The 20116-nt window shown below is 43.8% G+C and overlaps 3 protein-coding genes across 3 annotated transcripts; all 3 read right to left on the bottom strand.

The window, feature by feature from the left end:
* Nucleotides 1-432: 432 nt before the first annotated feature.
* Nucleotides 433-8028, bottom strand: nes (nestin). The gene is made up of 4 exons (XM_068322938.1): nucleotides 7078-8028; nucleotides 5968-6092; nucleotides 4326-4372; nucleotides 433-3661 (listed from the first exon to the last, which is right to left on the bottom strand). The coding sequence occupies exons 1-4, from the start codon at nucleotides 7900-7902 to the stop codon at nucleotides 951-953; spliced, it is 3708 nt and encodes a 1235-aa protein (XP_068179039.1). The 5' UTR covers nucleotides 7903-8028; the 3' UTR covers nucleotides 433-950.
* Nucleotides 8029-8782: 754 nt separating this feature from the next.
* Nucleotides 8783-16138, bottom strand: LOC137601001 (zinc finger protein ZFP2-like). Its single transcript, XM_068322968.1, has 3 exons — nucleotides 15897-16138; nucleotides 13548-14036; nucleotides 8783-11033 (listed from the first exon to the last, which is right to left on the bottom strand). The coding sequence occupies exons 1-3, from the start codon at nucleotides 16102-16104 to the stop codon at nucleotides 9631-9633; spliced, it is 2100 nt and encodes a 699-aa protein (XP_068179069.1). The 5' UTR covers nucleotides 16105-16138; the 3' UTR covers nucleotides 8783-9630.
* Nucleotides 16139-17395: 1257 nt separating this feature from the next.
* Nucleotides 17396-19366, bottom strand: LOC137601037 (zinc finger protein 461-like). The gene is made up of 2 exons (XM_068323019.1): nucleotides 19125-19366; nucleotides 17396-18684 (listed from the first exon to the last, which is right to left on the bottom strand). Exons 1-2 carry the CDS (start codon nucleotides 19360-19362, stop codon nucleotides 17786-17788), a joined length of 1137 nt encoding a protein of 378 aa, XP_068179120.1. The 5' UTR covers nucleotides 19363-19366; the 3' UTR covers nucleotides 17396-17785.
* Between the last annotated feature and the right edge of the window lie 750 nt (nucleotides 19367-20116).

Below are 20116 nucleotides of genomic sequence, written 5' to 3'. Positions count from 1 at the left end.
TTAATGCTCCAAATTGAGATCCTTATTTTTATCCCAAAGTCAACAACAACCAAATACCAAAGACCACCGATGAATGCTGGATGTTAGCTAGTTTTATTGACTTAAAGGGACTGTCGGTGCCCACTCCGGTGGGAAGTCGGGAGAAGTGTCTTCTGTAGCATTGACCTACATAAAACTACTCCCGACAGTTCATACATACAAATAGCGTAAGATTATTGATTTTTAGAAATGTGTAAGTTGAATTTTACTGCACTCTCTAAGCAAAATATGCTAGCATGCAGGAGCTTCTATGTGAATGCACGGACCACCAGATGAGGTCAGTGAAGATCTCCATACTTTGTGCAAGCAGCAATAATAATTCATTTTAAAGTAGTTTAAACGCTAAATAGATCTTTATTATAATATGAGTGAGGTGCAACTGTTCAAGAAAGATGTTCAGACAAACTCGTCATCAGTCTATGTTTTATTTTGGGCTGTTAATGTACCGCAGAAACACACTTATGGATGAAAATAAACTTAAAACACAACAAAAACATAACTTGACCAAATCAACTTGTCTCATTGTTTGCATTTACCATCAACCATTCATTCTACATGTGTGTAAAACATACAACAATGCTGAGCCACTAGTTTTGTTTGTTTCACCTTCTATCTTCTGGTCTAATTGATTTCTATCAGTATAATCAGATTCATCAATAAACGCTTTGTCTTTCATGCTATTCCCTCATGCAGAAAATGCTCCACCTCCTTCCAGAGCATGCACATTAAAGGTTAGTCAGGAACAAGGCAGTGATCAATATCTCCACTGGATTGGCACATTGGTGGTTGGCGTCACTGAGGTGTGCACCAAGGCACGACTTTGGTTTTATCGTAAATTAATTAGACAAAGAAATTTCAGCCGGCTAACACTGAATCTACGACTAGTTCCCCTCAAACCCTTCCTTTGTTTCTCATACTGGTTCCTCCCCAGAGGACCAGGATTCAGCCTCAGCATCAGACTCCTCAGAATGCACCAACTCCCCCTCAGCATCATTTCTACACAGCACCTGTTTGGCCTCTGAATGCACCTCCTGCTTCTTCTTCTTCTTGTTTAGGCCTTTAGATGAATCAACATCGATCCTGGAGTTCCAGTTAACAATTTCCTGGTGTTCCAAACCCCCCCAAACCAAGTTGTCAGCAAACCCCTGATTCTGATTGGTTTGTTCAGCTTCATCCTCTGACTGATAGGTTGCACCGGTCTCCGAGGAGGACAACCAAAAGTCCTTCTTCACACTGGAGCAAATGAAGCCGTGGATGCCGTTGTCATTTGCCTGCAATATTTCTGTTGAGTTCTTCACTGTAAAGATGTGGTCTTTATGAGGTAGACTGTCAGGGGAGACCTGGAGGGGCTGGCCTGGATCACCGTCATCACAGCCTCCTTCATCTACGACATCACTTTGGGTGAATTCGTCTTCCTTCTGATCTCTGATTTCAGAGTCCTCATTTGGATTCTCAAGGACATCCCTTTCAGTTGTTTCTGGAACTTCCAGACAGTATGCGACATCTTCGATGGCATGTTCTTGAGACTGTTCCACAGGTGGAACTTCTTCCACTTCTGCCGAGGACACCACATTCTGCAGGTTTTCCTGGTTTGCTGTTACACATAACCCTGAGTTTTCGATTTTCTCCATATCAGGCCTGCTTATGAGGCCAATGAACCCAGAGAGTTCTGTCTCCATGGACTGACTGCATTCATCCTCCTCCTGGCGTCTCTCTGGAGCTTCTTGCCCTTCATCCATACCCTCACCAGTTGGGGTCAGTGATGAATCACTCAAACACCGGTCCTCTAAAGGTTGCTCTGTGGTTGCAGTCGACTGTGCGGCTTCTTGGTTTGTGGTCTTCTCTGGCTCGACACAGGAGGACTCTGGTTTGGTTTCTCCGGCCTCCTCTAGTGTTAGCTTGACGGACTCATGCTGATGTCTTGCCTTCTCATTCAGACTGACCTGCTGCTGAGCAAAATGAACGCTGTAGATGTCAGTGGCTAGGTTTTCTAGCTCCTGCTCCACTACTCTGTCCGTCTCTAACTCCTCATCAAACTCCACATTCAAGGAACCAGCAGTTTTGCTTAGCTCCTCTCTGGCTTCATCTAAATGTTCCTTGCTGACTTCTTTGATCATTTCCTCTGAAGGCTCTGGATCATTCAACATTCTTGCACCTTCACTTCCTGTTAACCCATAGCCGGCAGGCCTGTCTTCCATACGAGTATATCCCAGATCGTACTCCACCTCCAATGCTTCCTCTTCAACGTCTTCACACAGATCTTCCATAGTCCCAAACCTCTTGGACTTACCTTCGCTCCACTGTCCCATCTCTCCAATCTTCTTTTCCTGTTCGCCGTCGCTGGACTCGCTCTCATCCATGTGAGTATTGGCGTCCGTGTCGTCACTCTTGTACCGAATCAGCGGGCGAGTGTCGGCGAGGGTGTTGTCCTGAGCGTAGCTGTCACTCTCCAGCTCCGTCTTCCACGACATGGAGACATTTTGAGAATCCTCCTCTTCATCGCCATCATTGTAAGGGAGTGTTGCGTGGTCTAACACAGCCCTTAATTCCCTGTCAACTTCCTGTTTGTCCATCATGTCGTCACTTTGCAGTGCATCTGTGGCAGAATCCTTCCTGGTTTCTGTTCGCTCTCGCTCTTGTTCTTTTGGTGATAAATCCTCCTCTGGCTCAGCATGCTGCTGCTTGTCTTCATCCTTCTTCATACCATCCTCCCTCTTTAAATCATCCTTCCTTTCTATCACACTGTCCCATGTGTCCATCTCTTCCCCATCCGGGTACAACTTATCCTCAACATCTGTCCCATTTCCTCCTACAATAAAGCTGCTCCTTTCTTGACATATCTCAGCAGCCTCCTCCTTTAAGATGTTCCCATCTTTGGTGAAATCGGCCACTTTATCAGACACACTTTCTTCAGATGCTGGACTGCTTGTCCAGGATTCAAAGTTCGGTTCAATTATGGCCACAGCTTCAGAATCTGAGCTTTCTTCTTTTGTTGCTTCTGGACCTGTACTTTCTATGTCTACCTGGGCATCACCTGGATTTTGAGACTCTTGTATATCTTTTTCAAAAGGCACTTCCTTCTCAGAGTCGTCCGAGACACCAAAGCTTTCTTTTGTCAACATTACGTGGTATGGCGTGAGGTTTGGTGTGGTGAACTGCTGCTGCTTCAGGGCCGGTTCGGTGTTGAGGGCAGACTCAACCTGATAACTAACTACTGCCTGAACAACTGGTCCTTCATCTGGGGGTTTAACACCAGCAATCCAATCATACTCTACCATTTTATCCTCTGATATTTCAGGAACAGTCTCCTGGTCATTAGGAGGTGACAGCGGCTCAGCATGGGTGACTTTTTCAAGTACTTCCTGTGGTCTGAAATTTTCCACAGCTCCATCTTGCATGATTTTTGGATAAGAGCGTTCCCACTTCGCTAATTCTGCTGCTCCACATGCAGGCGTATTGGAGAGCTTTGGAGCTTCACTGGGGGTAAAAGGTTTTCTGCTCTGGACGGGTGTTGGCCTTGTTCCTGCTAGAACATGGACAGGTGGACGGAAAGTGGTCTTGTGGTTAATGGTCAGCTGGGGCGGGTAATTCTTTTTAACCCCTCGAGGATATAAAGCTGGATCTGAGGTAGACAAGAGGAGAGCTCATGAATTCACAATGAACCAACCCACTGATATACTGCACAACCCTTCCACAAAGTTTTGAAATTTGTTTGGTAGTTTTTGTTTAATTTGTGGGATATTTGTGAAATTTCTACAAAATTCCATAATCTTTTCCTCTTTCTAGATCGGCACCAACATTTTATGGGTTCCTTCTTGACCAGTTATTACCTCTGGATTAACAAACTTGACAGTCTGTTAATTAACACACATAATGTCCTAAATGAAAACAACCGTTCCATCAAACATTCTGCATCCTTATTTATTGTCCATATAGCACTGAGTAATGTCTCGGATTGCCCCGGGACTGAGACGCTACAGAGAGGATTATGGAGCCCTGTGTTCTCTGAGGAGGCCGGACACTAATGGGCAGATATCGATCGTCCTTCCCTTTCACTGCCGTCTACGTTACCGGAAAGCAAAACCATATGGCTCAATAACCTTTGGGGACTGAGTTGGGTGGCTTGTATTTCAGGACAGAAAGTGCCGACCTTAGCTCCTTTAGCCAAACCCCCCCCACTCCCACCCACTTCAACCAGCGACACTGATACAACTGAAACATGCCCCCCCCCTCCCTATTTAGAAGGGCTTTTAGTCAATGTGGAAGACTTTTTTTACTGGGATTACCTGCGATGATGACGTCACCCCTGAGGCTTCCACCGTCCAGCAGAGCTCTGTGGAGACAGACGGGAGATGTAGGTACAGTAAGTCTCTCTGATGACATGTGAACACCGGGGGGGGGGGGTGGATGAGCCAATAATGGATGATTGGTGATTGATGGGAGGAGATGATGGAGCGTCTGTTCTTATGGTAATGGAGGTGAGGCTTCGACATTGAGGAGGCGTCTAAGAGCACAAACCCTCAACACACACACTCTCCATAGAGCTCATAAGGTTTTTATTGTAATCATTAGCTGCGTGTATTATTTTCAATATCATTTTTATATCTGGATTAAGATTCCCTCCGTGAGAATGACATTGACGTTCGTTTTTTCCTCCACCTTCCCTCCAGGCTGTTATTCTAGACTCCCACAGCTCATTAATCGGTAGCCTGTCACTAAAGGCTGGGAGTCAATATTGTGAGGAGGGGGGAGAAGGAGACTACAGGGATCCATAATGGGGGGGTTCCTCTGACGGAGACATCAGAGGCTTGGATTTCAATGCGATGACCTTTCATCCAGACGGCTGCCCCCGCTGCGGTCTGCTCTTTATTTCTGTTTCTCCCACCAAATCTGGTCAGCGCAGCCGACCTTTGGAGGATGTCATCCTGCATCTCGTTGCCGTGGGATGGAATCGGTTGCACTGACTTCAACCAAAAAAAAAAAAAGTCAAAACTCAAAAAGAAGCAAAAGTAAGGACATCGAGTGAAAAACTAGTCCAGGGGTCACCAAAAGAAAGATGTTTGAAAGAACCTTGAAGCTTTGTTTAGGTGGTGCAAATGTTTCTGCTCGGGTTAAAGTTCGGCTCCTCCACCCAAAACTCGACTTCACATACGGACATATTGTGGGCCGGCTGCAGGAAAAGGAGGCCCTAACCTGTAGCTGTTATATCCTGTTACCCTGGAAACTATTTATCTGATAGGGCCGCATCTTAAGAATATCTTCAGTAATAACTGACAGACTGCTTTTATTCTCAATGAATTCATCATTTATTCGTCAGAATTTGAGAAAATTTCCCAAAACCCATCACGGATTCTTGAAATTTGACATCCTGCTGTCCAACATTTCATGATGTGTATTTTTGTTTCACATAATGCAGCTGTAAAGTTCTCATTTAGAAAAATTTTTGAATATCTTTGTTAAACACTGACTTCATTTAAAGCTCAAGTAGAGATTTAAGTAGATTAAAAAACTAATACTTCATCTTATGAACAACAAATCGGAGCACTGGGTGGTTTTAAAGAAGATTCTTCCAGACTTCCTGAACTGACATGGGCCCACGTTCATCCCACACCTGTCTGACTTCAAACAGGTGAGCTCCTTGCTTCGTCTGATCTGGATGCTTTTACATCTCAGCGTGAAGCCAGAGTTTCTCCTTCTCTGGAGCAACGAGACGATGAGTCGTGACAAACCAGCTCACAGGTTGGTATGGAAACCTCCTGCAATGCTTCATCTGTTGTCATGGAGGGGGAAATAACGCCCTGTTTCTACCTTTTCAGTGTCAGACGGTAACAACTGACTTGTCTTTAGCTTTGGAGACAGCCCGGTTGGTCCCAGGATGTTTGGTCTTCATTCTAAGCTACGCTAAACACGTACGCTGATGACGCGTACCTGTACGTAGCTACCTCCAGACCCAGAGACATCTTCACCTCCATCAGGCCTCGGTTCTCCTGGAGGAGACGATCAATCTGCTGGCCCAGAACCTCCTTCTCCACCTGAAGACCCTCCATGTGCTCCTGTCCAAACAGGAAGAGGAACAGGAACAGGAAGCAGTTTAATTAACAGTTTGACATGTTGTCACGGTCAAGTCTTTCAGGTGCAAACATCCTGAAGACTTCAGCATAAATGTGTGAACATCTTTTTACTTCTGGGGGCTTGTGTTGGTCACCTACAGTCCCCATCGCCTTCAGCTGTTTTGGAGGATGCTAGGAAGCTATTTGGATGTGGACAAAGACTTATCAACATCGAGGTTAATAAATGTTGAATGAATTATCATTTTCGGGTGAAGCATTCTTTCAGTTTTTATTTCAACTATATTTAGAAAATAGTTTCAGTGAAAGTTCTTAAGCTGAAGTTGACATTTTAGGGTTGACTTGTCATCTTTCCTGTTTTTATTGGATAATGAGCATCCGTCCATGTGTGTATGTATCGTTGTATGTCTGTGTGTGGCTCCGCGGTGCACTGGCGTCGTGCCCAGAGTGTCCCCAGCCTCATGCCCTATGCCGCCGAGATAGGTTCCGGCTTCCCGTGAATGCACTTACGTATATCTTTTAAATGTGTAATCTTAGATTTAAATGCTTGACCAGTCGTGTGACTAACTCAACAACTGCTCACATTCCTCTGTGGTTTGGCACTCCATCGGCATGGACCATATCTCTACGTGTCGCTATGGCAACAGTAACAAACACAGACGACTCCTTTCCTGAGTGGTAGGAGGCGATGACTTCCTGAAGGTTGTTTTCACATGACAGGAAGTCATTTTCACAGCTTTCATCGGCAAAAGAGTAAATTATTTCTACTCATCAAAAAACACCAGGGTACTAAATATCTGTTTGATTAAATGAGCCCGTCAGAAAATAATCGATTGATCAAGTGGTTCAAAACATTTAACAGAATCAATAGCTCATAAGATTTTAGTGGCAGTGCTTCAAACTCATCCTAGTTAAGGTGAAATCATTAAGAGCCATATTCTATAAAACCTTTGAGATGTTCTGCTCCCACCTGGAGGTGCTGGATCTCCTGCTGGTATTTTTGTCCCTCCAGGGCTGCCGTCCTCTCCAGATGCAGTCTGGTGTCCTGAGCTGAGGCCATCTCCTTTTCCAGCGCTTGGAGCTTCAGCTGGCTCTCGCTCCTCTCCCGACCCACTTGGGTCATCCGGCCCCTAGTCTGGTTCAGGGACTCCTCCAGACGAGCTAACTGCCCCTGATAGGCCTCTGCTGCCTCCTGCCAGGCCCTGGTGGCCCTCTGGGAGTACTCCTGGCCCAGCTGCAGGAGGTTTGGTGTCTGATTGCTCCTCTGAGCTGATGTGGGTGGCACCGGGGTTCTGGAATAGATGGAGGCGGCCTCTAGATGGGCCACATCCTCCTGATGAGTTTGAACTAAGAGTGTCATCTCCTGCTCCAGCTGATCGACCTTCTCCTTCAGCCACATCTGTGCTCTTTGTTCCTCCTCCAGCTCCTTCCTGCTCTGCTCCAGCTTCATCCTAGCCTTCGCCTTGGCCTGGGCTTCCATGTTCCTCTGCTGCTCCAGGGCTTGGAGCTCCTCAACCAGCCTGCCCACATCCATCTCCGTGAGGACCCTGTCCCTCCAGGCCATGTCCACCTCCGTTCTGGCCCACTGCAGCTCCTCCTCCAGGCCCTTCTTCCACATCGATGCTCCCTGTTTGCTGCGTCTCAGACCTCGGATCTCTTTTGCAAGCAGTGCATTCTCCTCCTCCAGGAGTTTAACCCGGCTCAGGTAGGTCTCCAGACGTTTGTTCAGGTCCAGCATCTGCTGCTTCTCCCCACCAGGGAGGTGGAAGGCTGCATGCACCCTGTGGAGCTCCATGTCAGCAGGCCTCAGTCAGAGGTTGAGTCCCGGCCCGAGTGAGTGTTGGGTTGTTGGTCTGAGGCTCCTGTGAGGTTCTGGTCGCGTGACGGCCAGGAAGAGGCTTTCATACCGCCGCTAATGAAGGGGCGGGGCACACGGACGGGAGGGGAGGAGGGATGAGAGGGAGGAGCTGGGAGGCTGCAGAGGGAGGTGGATGGTGGGATGAGAGGCGATGATGTCATTCAGTTAACCCTTTCATCACTCAGTAAATCTTCACCTGCTCAAGTAGATCATATCATATTCAATCAGTTATATGTTCAAAAAAATAATATTTCACGCTAACCTGCGTGAAACGTGGTACAAAAGTTGATGCAACAACTTCCTGATGTTTTCTATCCTACCTTCTGATCTGCAGCACTTTGTTTTAAATAAGTTGATAAACTTTTAAAAACGTCTTGGAAATTAGTGACAATGAATTCTGAAATAAACCTTCATGACTCGTTGCCACCACTTCAGTGGGACATGATCCATGAAAATCTGTTCATGGTGGAATTCAATGGGTGCAAACGGGGCAGGGTGAAGTTTGAGCCTGGCAGCGCCATCTAGTGGTCAAGTCCCGCCACTACAGCATTTGGATGTTAGTTGCGTGTGTGAGAGAGACCAGCTGTGAATACACTTAGGGTCAGGTGTCAAGAACTGGTTCCAAACTTAAGGAATCACTAAGAAATTTTTATTTCAATTTTTTTAATTTTAAATTGTTTAAATCCTGATGATGCCCAACCCTGATAGACAAGCCAGGAAGTCAGGGTTTTTTTTTTCTTCACCAGAGTACAAACATGTAACACATTTTAACAAGTAAAATGCTATTGCATCATGCTATACACTACATGATAGAATATGGAATTATGTTTTTTATTTTGCAGTAATTTTATTAAATCACAAGAGTGAGAAGATAAGGTTAAAGAAAAAAACTACACTCAACGCTGCCTCAGAGAAGAGCATCACAAATGCTACCAACCAGCATCTGGAGGCCTAGAAGGTTATTCTAACAGAAGAAAGACCAGACATGGAGACCCGGTGGAATCACCCCAACATGAGGGGGGGGACCATCGATGTCTAGTGCCCCAGACTGAAGAAAGAGTTGTTCTAATTTTACTCCCAGTGGCCAAAAAGACACAGCAGGGTTAAAGGAAGTGGGAACAAAACACACTAATGTGTGACATTCAGGTTCACACTTCTCCCTTGTGTGGATTCTAATGTGCTGAATCAAGCTTGAATTCACTGAGAAATCTTTCCCACTCTTTACAACTGTGAGGCTTCTCCCCTGTGTGGATTCTCTTGTGGAGAGACAAGTGGTATTTCATTCTGAAATGCTTCTCCCGTGAACATGTCCTCCGACTCCCACCTGGCTTGAAACCGCCCTGCTCTCAACATCCACCTTCCATTTAGTCATTTTTGAGAAGGGGGGTAGCTGAAAGTTGACCTCTGCTCTGACTGCTAATGAATAATGAAGCCGAGGCCCGCTTGCTGCAGTGACTTTGCAGGCTACCGTTGCATTGTGGGGAATGTAGTGTTGGTACATCCAAACTCCAGCGGCTAAACACCAGCAGCTGTGGCCTGCGGGTCGGTTCTAATAGTAATTCAATATTATTCAGGGGGCCGTAGATAATTGTATCACGGGCCGGATCCAGAACAAGCTTGATTTTGCTGAGAAATCTCGCCCACGTTTTACAAATGTGAGGCTTCTCACGTGTGGATTCTCATGTGGCGAGTCAAGTGGCCGTTGAGTCTGAAATGTTTGCCACATGTTTCACAACCATAAGGCTTCTCCCCTGTGTGTATTGTCATGTGTGTGATCATGCTTGTTCTCCATCTAAAATGTTTGCCACATGTTTTACAACCATAAGGTTTCTCCCCCGTGTGTATTGTCATGTGCTGAATCAAGCTTGATTTCAGTTTGAAATCTCTCCCACATGTTTTACAAATGTGAGGCTTCTCCCCTGTGTGGATTCTCATGTGGATAGTCAGGCTTGTTTTCCATCTGAAATGTTTGCCACATGTTTCACAACCAAAAACCTTCTCCTCTTTGTGGATTGTCATGTGCACGGTCAGACTTGTTTTCGTTATGAAATGTTTGCCACATGTTTCACAACCATAAGGCTTCTCTCCTGTGTGTTTTGTCATGTGCTGAATCAAGCTTGATTTTAGTTTGAAATCTTTCCCACATGTTTTACAAATGTGAGGCTTCTCCCCTGTGTGGATTCTCAGGTGCTTCATCAACCTTGATTTAACTGAGAAATCTTTCCCACATGTTTTACAAATGAGAGGCTTCTCACCCGTGTGGATTCTCATGTGACGAGTCAATAAGGGTTTCTGTCTGAAATGTTTGCCACATGTTTTACAACCGTAAGGCTTCTCCCCTGTGTGGATTCTCGTGTGGATAGTCAGGCTTGTTTTCCATTTGAAATGTTTGCCACATGTTTCACAACCATAAGGCTTCTCCCCTGTGTGGATTCTCATGTGGATAGTCAGGCTTGTTTTCCATCTGAAATGTTTGCCACATGTTTTACAACTGTACAGCTTCTCCCCTGTATGAATTTTCATGTGGCGAGCCAAACTAGTGCGCGCCGATAAACCAATCTTACATATTGTACAAACATATGATTTCTTGCTGGTGTTACTTGTTCTCTGGGTTTGAAACTGAGAATCAATCCCAACATCTTTTCTGCTGGTTTCTCTTGTCTCATCATGGCTGACAGATGCAAGAGAGCCGTTACAGATCAGCAGGTCAATGTTTGCTGCTCCCACCACAGAGCTGATAACTGGCAGGTTGTCAACAGACTCTGTCTGTGCTGCACCATCTTCAGCTTTCATGTACAGAGTCTGATCTTCACTGTAGTCATTTTCCTCATGAGTAGGAGTCAACATAACAGCATCAGTCTCCTGCTTCAGTACAAGCTGATCTCGCTCCTGACTGCTGTGGAGTTCCTCTGGTTCCTCTTTCAGGTGTAGAACCTTTGGTTCCTCTTTCAGGTGTAGAACCTCTGGTTCCTCTTGCTTCATACTGGACTTCACCTTCTGGTTCCAGAGCTGCTGGTCAGCAGGAACCTCCACCTCCTCCTCCTTACAGACATGATGCTGTGGACCATCTGGAGGAACAACAAAACGAGTATCACGCTTGTGGGTGCAGCAGTACAGTTGCCTCACTAAGCTAGGACCTGAAGTTCTTTTGCTCTCAACACAGGAATTCAGAAATAAAAGGCTTCAATACAAAATTCTTCTTCACGGCCATTTACTGAAGAGCTTTCAATCACAGTGTTCTCATTAGCGTGTGTCCTTGCGTCTTTGACGCACATTTTTTGACAGGGACACACCCTGCTGCTGTGTACAGGGTCAGGCCTTAACTTTGACATATGTGCAAATAAGACAACTCACTCTGTGTGTATTTAGGCACAGTAGGTTAGGTGAAAGTTGACCTCTGCTCTGACTGCTAATGAATGAAGCCGAGGCCCGCTCACCACAGTGACTTCCCAGGCTACCGTTGCATTGTGGGGAATGCAGTGTTGGTACGTGCAAAACACCAGCGGCTGTGGCCTGCGTATTGATTGTAATAGTACTTAAATATTATTCAGAGGGCCATAGATAATTCACTTGCGGGCTGGATCTGGCCCCCGGGCCTTGACATATGTGCACTAAGGCATCTCACTCTGCGTGTATTCAAGAATGTTTTCCTTGTACAGTGGTACCTCTAATTACAAATGTCTAAATATGAAATTTTCTACTTGCGAAACGCCTCAACAGGAAAATATTGCCTCTAGTTACGAAAGAAATTTTGAGTTATGAAAGGTAAAAATACAGTATGGGCTGATACTCGCAGCTCCCAAAGGTTCCTGAATGCAACATTCTTATAGCTGCTCTGCCATTGGCTATTACCTAGTATCCTGGCATTCCATTGGTTAAGAGGGACCTCTGTGTGTAGCTAGATAGGTGTCTATGCAGCGTCTTTGTCATTCGGCACACGACCCATGACATGTTCTGATGGTATTAAGTAAATATATTCTTTTAGGGTATTTACTTTGGAAAGAAGAAAGTGACAGAGAAAAGAGGAAAAGAAAAGACGAAGAAAAGGTTTTTTTTGTCCGTACAAACAAAGCAAGAGATAATAGAAAAGCATGAAAAAGGGATGCATTTGGTAGATCTCACCAAAGAATATGGCCATAATGCATCTACAATCACCACGTTATTAAAACAAAAGTAAGTTTAAGGAGTTTAAGGCATCGTGTTGGTAGTTGGAGAAGTTCAAAAGGAGGACTGGAATTCACTCTGTTGTTCATGGTGGGGCAAGAGGGCATGAACCAAAGAGGGTAAAAAACAAGGAGGACAGCAGTTAAAAGATAAATGACCATAATTTTTATTCTTTGCTCTATTCTTTTTACATTATGGACAACTCTCATTTACTGTATTGTGTAATCATCGAATTATAACATGTATTTGCTACATGTTTAGATGCATTTTTGTGCTTTATAAAACATGTCTGAATTTTGGAGGGCTTGGAACGGATTAGGACATTTGCATGGAAAACGCATCCCTACTTACGAACTTTTTGACTTACGAAATTAATTGGTTCTGGAAGAAATTTCGTGAGTAGCGGTACCACTGTGTATCTTTTGCCACATGATTTACAACTGTAAAGCTTCTCTCCTGTGTGGATTCTCATGTGCTGAATCAAGCAGCGATTCTGTCTAATATTTGCCACGTTTTACAACCTTGAGTCTTCTCCACTGTGTGCATTGTCATGTGTGTAGTCAACTTTTTTTTCCATCTCAAATGTTTGTAATAGCCTCGGTGGTGCACTGGTGTCGTGCCCAGAGTGTCCCCCACCTCATGCCCTATGCCAGCTGGGATAGGCTGCAGGTCTCTGTGATCAGCTGGAGATAAAGGTGAAGAAAATGGATGGATGTTTGCAACATGTTTCACAATCATGAGGCTTTTCCTTTGTGTATATTGTCATGTGCTAAATCAAGCTTGATTTCAGTGAGGAATCTTTCACGCATTTTACAAATTAGAGGCTTCTCCCGTGTGGATTCTCATGTGGCGAGTCAATAGGTGTTTCCGTCTGTAATGTTTACCACATGTTTTACAACCGTAAGGCTTCTCCCCTGTGTGGATTCTTATGTGGATAGTCAGGCTTGTTTTCCATCTGAAATGTTTGCCACATGTTTCACAAACGTAATGCGTGTCCCCTTTGTGGATGGTCATGTGCGCAGTCAGGCATGTTTTCCATCTGAAATGTTTGCCACATGTTTCACAACCATAAGGCTTCTCCCCTGTGTGTTTTTTCATATGCTGAATCAAGTTTGATTTCAATGAGAAATCTTTCCCACATGTTTCACAACCATAAGGCGTCTTCCCTTTGTGGATTGTCATGTGCGCAGTCAGGCTTGTTTTCCATCTGAAATGTTTGCCACATGTTTCACAACCATAAGGTTTCTCCTCTGTGTGTTTTTTCATGTGCTGAATCAAGTTTGATTTCAATGAGAAATCTCTCCCACATGTTTTACAACTGTGAGGTTTCTCCCCTGTGTGTATCCTCATGTGGTCAGTCAATTGAAAATTCTCTATGAAATCTTTCCCACATGTTTTACAACTGTAAAGCTTCTTACCTGAATGAATTTTCATGTGGCGAGCCAAGCTATGGCATCTTGTGTAACACCTCTTACAAATTGTACAAACATATGATTTCTTACTGGTGTTCGGGGACTGAAACTGAGACTCAAACTCATTTTTTCTGCTTGTTTCTCCTCTCTCATCATGGCTGACAGATACATGAGAGCTGTTAGAGATCAGCAGGTCAATGTTTGCTGCTCCCACCACAGAGCTGATAACCGGCAGGTTGACAATAGACTCTGTCTGTGCTGCACCATCTTCAGCTTTCATGTCCAGAGTAGGAGTCAACATAACAGCATCAGTCTCCTGCTTCAGTACAAGCTGCTCTCCTTCCTGACTGCTGTGGAGTTCCTCTGGGTCCTCTTTCAGGTGTAGAACCTCTGGTTCGTCTCGCTTCATACTGGACTTCACCTCCTGGTTCCAGAGCTGCTGGTCAGCAGGAACCTCCACCTCCTCCTCCTTACAGACATGATGCTGTGGGCCATCTGGAGGAACAACAACAGGAGTATCACGCTTGTAGGTGCAGCAGTACAGCTGCCTCACTAACCTAGGACCTTAAGTACTTTTGCTCTCAACACAGAAATTCAGAAATAAAAGCCTTAGATCCAACATTCTTCTTCACGACCATTTACTGAAGAACTTGCAATGACAGTGTTCATTAGTGTGCTTCTTTGCGTCTTTGATTCACATTTTTTGACAAGGACGCACAATCATTAGACAACGTGCGTGTCTGGGATGCAAGCTTTAAATAATTACAATTTTTTTTAAAACCATGCTATCTTTTTCCTCAATATAATATTGGGAAAAAACGCACTTCCATCGAAATTTTTTTCCCTGCAATTTATCCATTTCTCCAATTAAATTTCAAACCTGGAAAATGCCATTATGTTTTGATCTCATATGAGTTTCTCATCACGAGATTCACCCTTATTAAAATGAACCAAACTACAACACGACGTCTGCTCATTTTACACGCTGCAGTGAGACCGTGGAGTTAGCCTTACATCATCACCGTGCCTCCAAAAAAGATGCAAAAGTTGAAGAAAAACCTGGTGACACTGAGTGCTTTCTTCAATAAAAAACATTCATTCATTCATTTTCTGCTGCATCATCCGGGTCGTGGGGAGCTGGAGCCAATCCAAGCTGACTGAGAACAGGAGCCTGGGGAAACTCCGGGCCAGTGACGATGCCAGTGCTCCGCAGAGCCACACAGAAAAACACACACGCACACAGTCACACCTATGGTCAATTTGGGACCGGCCAATTAACCTAAACCGCATGTTTTTGGAGGTGGGAGGAAGCCGGAGAACCCGGAGCGAACCCATGCAGACACGGGGAGAACATGCAAACTATGCAAAGAGCGTGACTAGAACCCAGAACCGCCTTGCTGTGCAGCAACAGCACTACCCACTGCCTCACCGTGCCGCCCTGAATAAAAAATAATCAAAAGTTAGATATTAGATATTACTGTGGATGGGACGGATAAAGACGCAGAAGCCAAGCGAAATCCAGCAAAAATCTGAACATTTGTACTGCAATGGACGCGATTGTTTCCATGTGTGAGGCACTGCTAAATGTCAGCACCCAAAACAAAATGAAGAGGGTGCAGCTTATGAGAATTTGTGTGTGGAGAAGGCTCTTTCAGCTTGGTGTAGTGTCCACAGGAGAACATATGAATTAAAGGCAAAACGATTGAGTGAAAAGCAAAAGGGGAAAAAAAAAAAGTATTACATCATTCTTTATTTCTAAACTGTTTAATGATGACGAGTCTTTAACACTTTGATAAAAATCATATGTAATTCTATTTTTTTCCTTTTAAGACGTTATTATTAAAATCGTTCAAATTAACAGTTTCAGTTTTTATATTGTACTATTGGCAAAACTCTATCCTTGCGTATGGCTTCTACAGTATATTCTGCTGGGATGCACACATTTTTTTTGATGCGCATCCGGGGATGCATTACTTCATTGACGTAGAATGAACTCTGAATCATATAATATACAAAAAATCAGGAGCTTTTCTGAACAAACAAACTGAAATTCAGTGTATGTTGTGTAGGTCAACAGACTGTGTTGCTCCAAGGTCCAGTGATTTCTGATGTTTCTTGGGGTTTCTATTATTTAATACTGGAAGCAACAACCAATCAAATTGCATAAAACTGCGTCCAAGACATCACTGGTTGACTAATACAATCTCCACAATACAAATGTAACACAGAATTTCCCAACTCTAGAAAACAATGGAACTTCAACAATCCTCATATAAAATCGTTCTTAAATATGAACTATGCTTTCCATGGAAAGAGCTTCAACAAGCTGAGTCGTTAAAGTGACGTGTTGTTTACCTATCCTGTGTAACTTCACTTCGGCTCTGAGGCAGAGATCCAGCAGTCTGCGCTGAGGACTCATCTCTTCTTCCTCCTTGACGACAGGTTTTTGAAAAGTTCCAAAAATATTCTCTTCAGCAGCTGTTAGTCGATTTTTGACCAAATCCTTCAAAGAATCGAAAGACGACATTTTGTTAACGGTACTAAATACAACACGAACTAACATAATATCGACTTTCGCTGATTCAAGGGACGTCAAAGCTAACGCTACTAGAAAGGTATTTAACTTCCGCTTGTTGACTTCCGCTTGTTGTCCCCCCCAAAAAGCTCCGACTAGGAAGTCGTCCAAGTTTTTATTATTCCCATGTACTGTTAGTGACGGTATGGAATCAAAATTAGTGTCGGATTGGGGCGATTTCCGTGTACGTTTTTAGAGCATAAAAGACAATGGAAGGCCGAGGTGTACTACAGAAAACGGATTTATTCCCTGATCAACACAATTCTACTACAAAGTAAAAATACCAGCAGACAGTAAGTTTCCCTATCTCATGCACAGAGGAGAGCTGAGATGATCTCAGTCAGTTTTCTCCAGCCTCACCCTGCTGCTGTTTACAATTTTTATTTTTGGGGTTAAGTGCGTCGCCTAGGATATATAAAGTTTATTTGACATTAACAAACTCACAATGTTTAAAACAACATCTTTTTGAGGGATAATGAATCTGCATATATAAAAAGGTTTTCAAAGCGTGCTTCAGAAGTTTGTACCTCAATTGTGTTGTAATAAAATTAGAAAGTACAACTTAAATTTTTTTTTTTAATGTCAAACTTGACTTGCAAACAGCGTATTATCTCCAGCAGTGAGGTTTTGTTGCTGCTCATCATAGTTTACTGCTCTGTTTGTGCAGTAATGACAACATTCATTACCCAAAACGTGTGAATGTGGTGGAATGTTTAAATGTTAAAATAATATAAAATAATAGTCATGTAATGGGACCTAAGACCTGGGTCGTTGGTTTGCTGTCGACGGTTCTTGGGGAATGGAGGTGGTGTGATCCGTCTTAGATAACGTATTTTTGCAAAGATGACCTAATAAGGTCAGTTTGACATCGGTCAGTTTCCAGTAATTCCACTGACCCCCCCACTCAGGTCCATATACACCCACACAGTAAAGCTGTGATTGAAAGAATTATCACAATTAAACAAGTCTGAACATAATCTGAACAAATAAACTGTTCTGGGTTCCACAAAAAATATGTGTCAGATTTCCCGAAACGTAGTGGAAGTGGGTTAGGACATGCATCAAAATCTTATATATCTTTAATTTTTATATATGTGTAATATATTTTATATGTGTGTCCATTTTAAAATAACTAAAGCCTGATGGCAGCAATTCGGCCCCCTGGCCTTCACTTAGACATTTGTTCTGTAGAGTTACTGGCAATTTATCGGTTTGATAAAGGAGTAAAACAATGACAACTAATGAATTTACCAGAAGGAAGGTTTATTAGACACACACAAAAAGACACACAGGTTTGTCTTTTACCTCCTTGAACATGTCCTCCGACTCCCACCTGGCTTGAAACGGCCCTGCTCTCAGCATCCACCTTCCGTTTAGCCATTTTTGAGAAGGGGGGTAGTTGAAAGTTGACCTCTGCTCTGACTGCTAATGAATAATGAAGCCTGCTTGCTGCAGTGACTTTGCAGGCTACCGTTGCATTGTGGGGAATGTAGTGTTGGTACATGCAAAACACCAGCGGCTACACACCAGCAGCTGTGGCCTGCGGGTCGGTTCTAATAGTAATTCAATATTATTCAGGGGGCCGTAGATAATTGTATCACGGGCCGGATCCAGAACAAGCTTGATTTTGCTGAGAAATCTCGCCCACGTTTTACAAATGTGAGGCTTCTCACGTGTGGATTCTCATGTGGCGAGTCAAGTGGCCGTTGAGTCTGAAATGTTTGCCACATGTTTCACAACCATAAGGCTTCTCCCCTGTGTGTATTGTCATGTGTGTAATCATGCTTGTTCTCCATCTAAAATGTTTGCCACATGTTTTACAATCATAAGGTTTCTCCCCTGTGTGTTTTTTCATGTGCTGAATCAAGCTTGATTTCACTGAGAAGTGTTTCCCACATGTTTTACAACTGTGAGGCTTCTCCCCTGTGTGGATTCTCATGTGTTCAGTCAAATGAAAATTCTCTACGAAATTTTTGCCACATGTTATACAACTGTAAGGCTTCACCCCTGAATGAATTTTCATGTGGCGAGCCAAGGTATTGCGTCTTGTGTAACCCCTCTTACATATTGTACAGACATATGATTTCTTACTGGTGTTACTTGTTTTCCGGGACTGAAACTGAGACTCGAACTCAGCATCTTTTCTGCTTGATTCTCTTCTCTCATCATGGCTGACGGATATATGACAGCTGCTAGAGATCAGTAGGTCAATGTTTGCAGCTCCAATCACAGAGCTGATAATTGGCAGGTTGTCAACAGACTCTGTCTGTGCTGCAACATCTCCAGCTTTCATGCACAGGGTCTGATTGTCACTGTGGTCATTTTCCTCATGAGTAGGAGTCAACATAACAGCATTAATCTCCTGCTTCAGTACAAGCTGCTCTCCCTCCTGACTGTCGTAGAGTTCCTCTGGTTCCTCTTTCAGGTGTAGAACCTCTGGTTCCTCTTTCAGGTGTAGAAACTCTGGTTCCTCTTGCTTCATACTGGACTTCACCTCCTGGTTCCAGAGCTGCTGGTCAGCAGGAACCTCCACCTCCTCCTCCTTACAGACATGATGCTGTGGACCATCTGAAGGACCAACAAAAGGACTATGACGCTTGTGGGTGCAGCAGTACATCTGCCTCACTAACATAGGACCTGAAGTTCTTTTACTCTCAACACAGGAAATCACACATGAAAATCGTCAATCTAAAATTCTTCTTCACGACCATTTAAGAGTTTCTTGGGGTTTCTATTATTTCATACTGAAAGTGACACCAATCAAATTGCATAAAACTGCATCCAAAACATCACTGGTTGACTAATACAATCTCCACAATACAAATGTAACACAGAATTTCCCAACTCTAGAAAACAATGGAACTTCAACAATCCTAATATAAATAATATGCTTTCCATAGAAATAGCTTCAACAACGCTACGTAAAGTATTAAGATATACGCTGATTGAGTATTAAATAATTCATCGTCGAATCCTCTGTTTCGTTCATTAAATGACGTGTTGTTTACCTATCCTGTGTAACTTCACTTCGGCTCTGAGGCAGAGATCCAGCAGTCTGCGCTGAGGACTCATCTCTTCTTCCTCCTTGACGACAGGTTTTTGAAAAGTTCCAAAAATATCCTCATCAGCAGCTGTTAGTCGATTATCAACAAAATCCTCCCAAGAATCAAATGAAGACATTTTGTTAACGGATCTAAATACAACACAAACTACTATGATATCGACTTTCGCTGATTCCAGAAACATCACAGCTAACGCTGCTAGAAAGGATGTTTACTTCCGGTTGTTGTCCCCCACAAAAACCTCCGGCTAGGAAGTCGACCACGTTTTATTATTCCGCTGTAGCTGAAGGTATGGATTCAGAATTCAACCGTTTCAAATCGACAGTGTCGGGGGAGTCCATGGAGATTCCTGTCTAACCTTGTCTGTCAGCCTGTCCATCACCATAGCAACAAGAAGGGGCTCAGAGCTGATCCCTGATGCAGTCCCACCTCCACCTTGAACTCCTCTGTCACACCTACACACACCTCACCACTGTCTTACAGTCCTCATACATGTCCTGCACCGCTCTAACATACTTCTCTGCCACTCCAGACTTCCTCATACAATACCACAGTTCCTCTCTGGGCACCCTGTCATAAGCTTTCTCCAGATCTACAAAAACACAATGCAGCTCCCTCTGACCTTCTCTGTACTTCTCTATCAACATCCTCTAAGCAAATACTGGATCTGTAGATAGATAGATGGATAGATACTTTAATAATTCCAGAGGAAATTGCACATATCCACTGCTCAGCCAAACACCAGGAAAAAACAAAAACAAAACAGGACATACCACAAGACATACACTACACTAACAGACACGTGTAGCATTAACAGTACATATACTAAAAAAAACCAAAACAGGATAAAATTAAAATATAAACAGTATAAAATTAAATTATTTCCATTTAACTGCGTGCTGACCTCGCCACCTCCCCCCCGCTCCCCCTGAGAGAGT

Source organism: Antennarius striatus, chromosome 9, assembly GCF_040054535.1.
Source record: "Antennarius striatus isolate MH-2024 chromosome 9, ASM4005453v1, whole genome shotgun sequence".
Lineage (NCBI taxonomy): Eukaryota > Metazoa > Chordata > Actinopteri > Lophiiformes > Antennariidae > Antennarius > Antennarius striatus.
This window is presented reverse-complemented; position numbering and strand designations above follow the sequence as displayed.

Excerpts from the sequence above, each read along its gene's own strand:
- nes (XM_068322938.1), bottom strand. The coding sequence starts at position 7,902 with ATGGAGCTCCACAGGGTGCATGCAGCCTTCCACCTCCCTGGTGGGGAG. Across the intron at positions 6,093-7,077 it reads AGGAGATCCAGCACCTCCAG|GAGCACATGGAGGGTCTTCA; the intron begins GTGGGAGCAGAA and ends CTGTTTGGACAG. Across the intron at positions 3,662-4,325 it reads GGGTGACGTCATCATCGCAG|ATCCAGCTTTATATCCTCGA; the intron begins GTAATCCCAGTA and ends TGTCTACCTCAG.
- LOC137601001 (XM_068322968.1), bottom strand. The coding sequence starts at position 16,104 with ATGTTAGTTCGTGTTGTATTTAGTACCGTTAACAAAATGTCGTCTTTC. Across the intron at positions 14,037-15,896 it reads AGTGAAGTTACACAGGATAG|ATGGCCCACAGCATCATGTC; the intron begins GTAAACAACACG and ends TTGTTCCTCCAG. Across the intron at positions 11,034-13,547 it reads CCACATGAAAATTCATTCAG|ATGGTCCACAGCATCATGTC; the intron begins GTAAGAAGCTTT and ends TTGTTCCTCCAG.
- LOC137601037 (XM_068323019.1), bottom strand. The coding sequence starts at position 19,362 with ATGTTTCTGGAATCAGCGAAAGTCGATATCATAGTAGTTTGTGTTGTA. Across the intron at positions 18,685-19,124 it reads AGTGAAGTTACACAGGATAG|ATGGTCCACAGCATCATGTC; the intron begins GTAAACAACACG and ends TTGGTCCTTCAG.